This window comes from Haplochromis burtoni, unplaced genomic scaffold (genome assembly GCF_018398535.1).
Source record: "Haplochromis burtoni strain Fernald_Lab_line unplaced genomic scaffold, NCSU_Asbu1 Contig_31, whole genome shotgun sequence".
Lineage (NCBI taxonomy): Eukaryota > Metazoa > Chordata > Actinopteri > Cichliformes > Cichlidae > Haplochromis > Haplochromis burtoni.
Window position 1 is genome coordinate 1,083,512 of NW_024582392.1, and position 6,892 is coordinate 1,090,403.

Consider the following 6,892-nt stretch of genomic DNA (forward strand, 5'->3'; position numbering starts at 1 on the left):
TCTTAGAAAAGGATAATCAAGTATTTTGTGTACATTACTGCTTTGTGTGAGTATGTTTTTCTTTCTTTTTTAAAGAAGCATTTGTTCAGTTAATAAACAAAAGCGCGTGTCATAGGCAGTATACAAATTTTATTCAAATTTGAACAGTAATCAGTAGGATTTAACAAAGAGTTATTTATGTGAAAATTCCCATTGGATACAGTAGAAAAAGAGTATATATAGGAATATCACTGATTTAAAAATATCTGCATAGCCAGAAAGGAGACCCACAGAACCCCACAGGAAATGTCCTTGGCTTATTAGCAAGGCTGCATACTGACTATATGATCTTTTTCATGCACTTTATCCATATTTTTGCTCAAACATTCAATGAGACAGCAGGAAAAGGGAACGATGCAAACAACCCAACTACACCTGCAGGCCATTGCATTCTTTATCCGTGCAACACAGCAGATGTAACACAGATATCAAGCTCCTATTCATGGCAGCTGCATCATCCTTTTGCGTGGAGTTACTCAGCCTTAACCAGCAGTGCTTTGGGAAATCCCGGCTGGAGAGCCCACTCGAGGAACAACAGAAGGTGGCAGCACAACACTGTCGAACAGATTCATGAAAGCAATATGTCTGACAAGAATGACACGCGATTACCTGCTAATTTCTCAGCCTGTATAGCAGCATCAAAATGATCTAAAGGTCATCACGATGTAAACATTGTGGTATTGATTGTATTATGGGAAGCATCGATGCTGGTAGATTATCAGTATGTGGCGAGAAACAACTGGCACGTTAATGTTCAACTGAGAAAGGTTTCACAGAAATACGTGCACAAGAAACATACCTGTGCTCAGAAGTGTTGCAACTATGATTAATCTTATACTTTAAGATGTTATGTAACCCAGAAAAGTACCAGAAAGCAAAATAAACAATTGGGTTATTCTTTAAAGTAATAAATTATAAAGATATATACAAATATTATCATTAAGAATATTTACAATTAGGTTTCAAGAAGCCAATTTTTTTTGTTATACCTGCCACCGTGGTCCTGGGAAAGCTTTGTAGTCTGCCTCCTATAGGCATCAGGGAGGCATAATCATACTGCTGCTCGTTTATCATATTCAATAAGAACACAATGACAATATCTCCAGTGTAACATTGTCCGAAAACTTGCACTCATTAGTGAAATACTACTGCTGGTTAAAAATCGTCTTCATATCCATGAAGTTGAGAACTGTGCGGGGACATTCACCTGATTTTAATGCGAATGCTTGAAAGTAAATCTACAGATTAAAATGCATGCTGGTGATCCAAATGTGATCCAAAAGTGTACACAGATGCAGGATCTCACAAACAGTGGATTATCCTTTAAGAAGAACAGAACAGCATAACCTCTGTTTAGATAACACAAGCTTCATTGTAAGAAAAGTCCGGAGTATTAAAATACACTTTTACACAGTAGAAGAGAGTAAAAAAGACATTTTTCATTGGCACAAAAATCCTCACAGAAGAATTCTTGTTTTCTCCATCCTGAGATGATCTTTAGTGATCAGTAGCCATTTTTACTGATAGCTTTTAGCCAGATTAAGAAAAGTCACAATTAGCAAATAGAGACAGGGACGGCCTCTTTTCTTCTTTGCGTTGAGCTGTATGTTGGTCACAGCAATAACTCAATTAGTCCAGCTGGTGAAAGAGACTTTCACATCACTTTCACATCACAAAATCTCACAGCAATCCAGAAACAAGCCTCAATGTTGCACAGGGGAAGTGTGGTGCTAAAAACTGAAGTATTACCATAGAAAATTTCCAGTTAATCCAGGTATAATAGCAAATTCTTTTTAAAGAGATCGATAATATCTTAAAATTTGATGTTGGTACCACATAGATGCTTCTTGAGCAGAAAAATGGAAGACGGCGTCTGAGCGTGTGCGTTTCGAAGGGGATCCCAAAGAAAATGTGGCGAAAAGAGACATCCTGTTGTAACCAATAAACTTAACTCTCTGGACACCCACCCATGTTTGACTGATATGCTGTCTTGTAGGCCATGTTGTGTAATTGATGGTGATAATTATAAGATCAGTCAGGAGAAATAACATAGGAAGAACCCACGAGGAAGGCTTATTAGGACACCTTACAAACACATAAAAGGCAGACACACCTCTTTGCCTGTTTTGGGTTGTTGAAAAATAATACCATACCTTGAAAACAGTCTCTCAAACTGGAAATGTTGGAGAGACTTTGGAAAGACTGGATTTTGCTGATTGGTTTGATGTCACTCAGAATCAATGATTGTACCCAAATATGTGTCCGTTCTTTGCCCCATTGGACAAAAAACCCCCCAAAAAACACAACCGCCCCATACACAATTATCCATGCACTTTAAAGACGATGCACATGCTCAGTTATGCACATCCATACTGTGTGCACAGATATGTTGCCAGCTTGGTTACAGGTTCTCTCCTGGCTGGTACTGAGGCTCTGTGGAGGTAAAGTAATCCTCCAGGAAGCCCTGCAGGTACTCGAAAGTTGGCCTCTCCTCAGGTTCCTTCCTCCAGCAGCTCAGCATCAGCTCATGAAGGGATTCGGGGCACTCTGCTGGACACGGCATCCTATAACCACGCTCCACCTGGTCTAACACCTCCCGGTTCACCATACCTGGTAGAGAAAATAAAGCATTATGAAAGGTATGCGGCTGAAAAACTATCTCCATAGTTGGAGTACTAAGTAAGACATCTTTATGCTATACACAGAATACAGAATTATTAGGTAAGTGTGTATTCTGATCTTTTTATTATTTTTATGCATATTTTACAATTATTTTCTTTCACTGAGTTATTAATAAAACTCCTAAGGGCTGACATTACAGCAGCACTTACTCTTAAGACACAAAATTTTTAACTTTTTCATATTTGTATGATGTCACAGAGCATTTAGAGAAGTCAACCAGCTCTTATTATGGCTGTCTTGCAAATCTTTCAGGTCACTCAGTCAGAAACCCTTCTGAGTGCATGCTAACTGATGCCCCCTAGTGGATACACTTTTTATTTTTATTGTGAAGCAGCCAAACTCTACAGTCTTCCCATTTTTTATAAAAACACAAGACTATCAGAAACCCATTATTCTCTGGTGCCACGATATTCAAGAACTGGAACGCTGAAACACGACCACAAATCAATAGGATTGATACAATGAAGCATTAGGAGCGAGCCAAAAAATAATAATAATAAAAATAAATATAAACTAAGACTGACTCTTGATGGACGTGGTAGGTGGGCTAACTGATGCAGATGACCACTTTCAAGAATCTGGTTAGGGCTAGTACTATTAAGGATGAGCTGGTGGGAGTTTTCCATTCTGACTAGATAGTCAACAAAGGCCTTGGATATAATCCACATATGAATTCAATCACATCATAAACAAATGCAGGCTTTCTCCATTCTTTAACAGCATTTTGAAAGCTGTGGCTGGTCCTTCAGCAAACACTGACTATGAAGAGACCACGAAACTGACATACTTCATAAACAGAAGGACTCCTGAAAGTTACTAAAAACAGGATGACCTTTTTTTTAAAAAGGGGTTGTGAATATTTTTGAAAAGCCAAAAATGTTACAGTTACCAAATTTAGGAAATGCACAGTCTGTGTAGGTTATCCAGGTCAAATGACCAATAGTGGGTTAATGATCCTCAGAACAACCTCCAAAGGTTGACACCCCTACTGTGGGTTTATAATCTGGGATTATCTGCCCACCAGTGGTTTTAGATCTCAAATGACCTTTAGGATTGATTTTTTTATGTGTTATTTAGTCTCTCACAGGGAAAAAATAAACATACATTTCCTTTAAGCATTAAGTTTTGAGGTTCAAATTCCTTCATCCATAATAAAGCCTTAAACAAAATTATCTATACTTGCCTGGGTATGGGACTCGGCCTTTAGTAGCCAATTCAGTCAGTAGGATCCCAAATGACCATACATCTGATTTAATGGTAAAGCGGCCATACAGCGCAGCCTCAGGGGCCGTCCACTTGATGGGAAACTTGGCACCTGCAAAAGAACAAGTTTATCAGGAGGCTGAAATTAGATCATTGTAAACAGGCTGAAACAAAAAGCCAACTGGCAGAGAGCTTCCTGCTGTTCAACAGCTGTGACATCACAAAATCACTGATTCCTTACACAAAAGTGAAGAAACAAAATCCAACTAGATATGTGATGCCTTATACTCTATATTTGGCCTGGTGTTAGAAAAAGAGAGAAAGGCTACTGTGTCACATCGAGAAACAGCATGATAAAATAAATGCTGTCTTTTTTACCCTTATGCTTTTACCTTGCCTGGCAGTATATTCGTTATCCTCTATGAGGCGAGCCAAACCAAAGTCAGCCACTTTGCAAACCAGGTTATCTCCCACCAGGATGTTAGCAGCTCTTAGATCACGGTGCACATAGTTCATCCTCTCGACATAAGCCATCCCCGAAGCAATCTAAGAAAGGGGCAAATCTCGGTTTTATAACAGAAAAGTAACAAACAATTAAATAATAAAACGTGATATTATTTGAGCTGACCTGTGAGGCCATGTCCACCAGCTGGGGAAGGCGAAGCATCTTACCCATGTCCCCTTTCAGAAAGTCCAGTAGGCTACCTGTTAGTGCGGATTAGAATAAGTTAATCACCACTGAGATTATGAAATTCCTGAAATTCATTTTAAATTTTGAAAAAAATGTATGCAGAAATGATGTTTATTTATAAATAAATTCATTGTCTAGAACTTTCTTTTTTCCCAGGCAGTAAACACATCATAGTTTAGCTCAATTTTTGGCTGTTTCTGCTTAATCACATCCCCTTTTTTAAGACGTGTCCATCTTTTAATTAGACTTAGAAATAGGATTTCGATGAGTCATAATCAAATAATATTTTAAGTACAACACATGTTTATTTACATTTACAAATGAAAAAATGTACTCTGAAAAAATATTTAAATGTGACCGAGTGAGGACCCCACGCTGACCTTGGCCCATGTACTCTGTGACGATATAAATCGGCTCCTCAGACACCACAGCGTAAAGCTGAACCAGCTTTTCATGTCTCAGTTTCTTCATGACCTGAGCCTCCTGCAGGAAGGCCTCCGGGGACATGGTGCTGGGCTTCAGGGTCTTAATCGCCACCTGCGTTGTACCGTTCCATGTTCCTGATTAAAAACAAATGTTATTAGTATAACATTAGTATTGATTGTTAGAACTTAATTCAACTCCAGCTTTCCCCCATTAAAACTGAAGTCATTTAAGTGTTAAATAATTTTCTAATGCACCTCTGGACAGTCTTGTATATGGTTGCTTTTTTAAATGTTGCTCCATGACCATCCTTTTTCTGACAACAAAACATTTCTGCTTAAAAGCTAATTACTGGTAGTTTCCAGTTATTAGTCAGAGCTCAAGCAAATGGAAGACTCCTGTTTTTGCCCCAAAGGGAAAGACAAATGATTGCTGATTTCTACTGTTATGCCTTAAGACATTTGTGGGAGGACAGTCAGTAGGTATGACCTGAGCATACCTGGGTGTGCCTGAAAACACAAGAGCTTTGTGGTCGCACCAACACCAACCTCCATTACACTTAATTTGCCTCCCTGTCAGTTCATCCACGTTCCCAAAATGAAATTCTAACTGACAGGTCATTGTTTTCATACACTGGAGAAGATTCATTGCACACTGTAGTGGAAAAAATGCAAAGCGACAGAAACAAAGATCTACTGAACAATTTGAAAAAAGCAGCCACACTGAAAATGTTCCAGAAGTGACGTCGGCATATTTAAAGGGCATATTGGCCAAATTTCTAAAACGTTTGGCATTTTATTTTCCCTGGCATCAACAGTGATCATGCAATAATATTCTAATCAGAATCAGCTATCAGTTACAGCAGTAATAGTTATAGCTGTGCAATTTTTCAGTCATGCAGCGCTAAAATAATTTATGCACTTTGGTCTTACAATAGCTGTGACCAGAGAAAATAACTGAATATCCATTAAAGGAATAAAGCCTGACTCACCCATCCAGACTTCGCCGAAGCAGCCCTGTCCAAGCTTTATGTCAAGACGGAGAGACTCTCTCGGGATCTCCCAGGCGTCCTTTGCTAAGCCCTGAGTCTGAGGCTTCAGTACAGGACATATGTCTGTTAGGCTGTGACACAATCCATCAGCATGCTCTGGGGAGGGAAGATTGTGAAGCTGGTCAGTGGTAAAGCAAATAATGGGCAGGAAACACAGGAAAGGTTTAACTAAAAGAATGAGTGAATGAATATTTGTGTAATTACTAAAGACTCTGTTGGGGAAGCTAAAAAGCATTTTGTCTGCACTGAACTCACTGCGGTAATGATTGACAAGCTGCTGTAGGGAGTTGAACTGGGTGCGTGACGTGATGTAGAAGCCTCCACTGTCCAGCTTCCTGATCTTGTAGTGCTTCACATTTAACCCTTTTGTGTTGTCATAATCCAATACAGACAAACAGTAGGCACCTGGGGGAAAATGATAACCAATTAACACAAAGTAGCAAAGACATTGATAGCATTGATTCATCGAATGATGTTAAATCTGTGTTCTTTCTTTTAAATCACCTGGTGGAAAGTAACAGAACATTTGACATTCAGAATGAAGAGTAATTGGAGTCCATTTTTGTGGGCAGTGTGTTCATTGCAACACCAGAGGGCAGTGCTGGTCAACCAAAAAACAGTCTGAATCACAGATTTGGCCCAAGGCGATGCCTAGCCTTTCTCTTTATTTTTGAACTGGGCAATATGGCCTGTGGTTGTATAGCCTCAGCTCCACAATGACCTAATTCTGTCTCACTCACTCACCCAGTATTTCGCCTCTGCTCCAGCTCACCCACCTACTCCCCTTCTGCCTATCTCTCCCT

At 39.3% G+C, this 6,892-nt stretch overlaps 1 protein-coding gene across 1 annotated transcript in view; it reads right to left on the bottom strand.

Moving 5' to 3' along the window:
• Positions 1-109: 109 nt before the first annotated feature.
• src (v-src avian sarcoma (Schmidt-Ruppin A-2) viral oncogene homolog) overlaps positions 110-6,892 on the bottom strand; it is a 34,661-nt gene continuing 27,878 nt past the window's right edge. The window contains exons 8-12 of the mRNA XM_042219297.1: positions 4,996-5,175; positions 4,553-4,629; positions 4,317-4,470; positions 3,905-4,036; positions 110-2,649 (exon numbers count right to left, since the gene is read on the bottom strand). Coding sequence (XP_042075231.1) covers positions 2,441-2,649; positions 3,905-4,036; positions 4,317-4,470; positions 4,553-4,629; positions 4,996-5,175 — 752 coding nt within the window. The 3' untranslated portion in view covers positions 110-2,440. The remainder of the gene's footprint in view (positions 2,650-3,904; positions 4,037-4,316; positions 4,471-4,552; positions 4,630-4,995; positions 5,176-6,892) is intronic.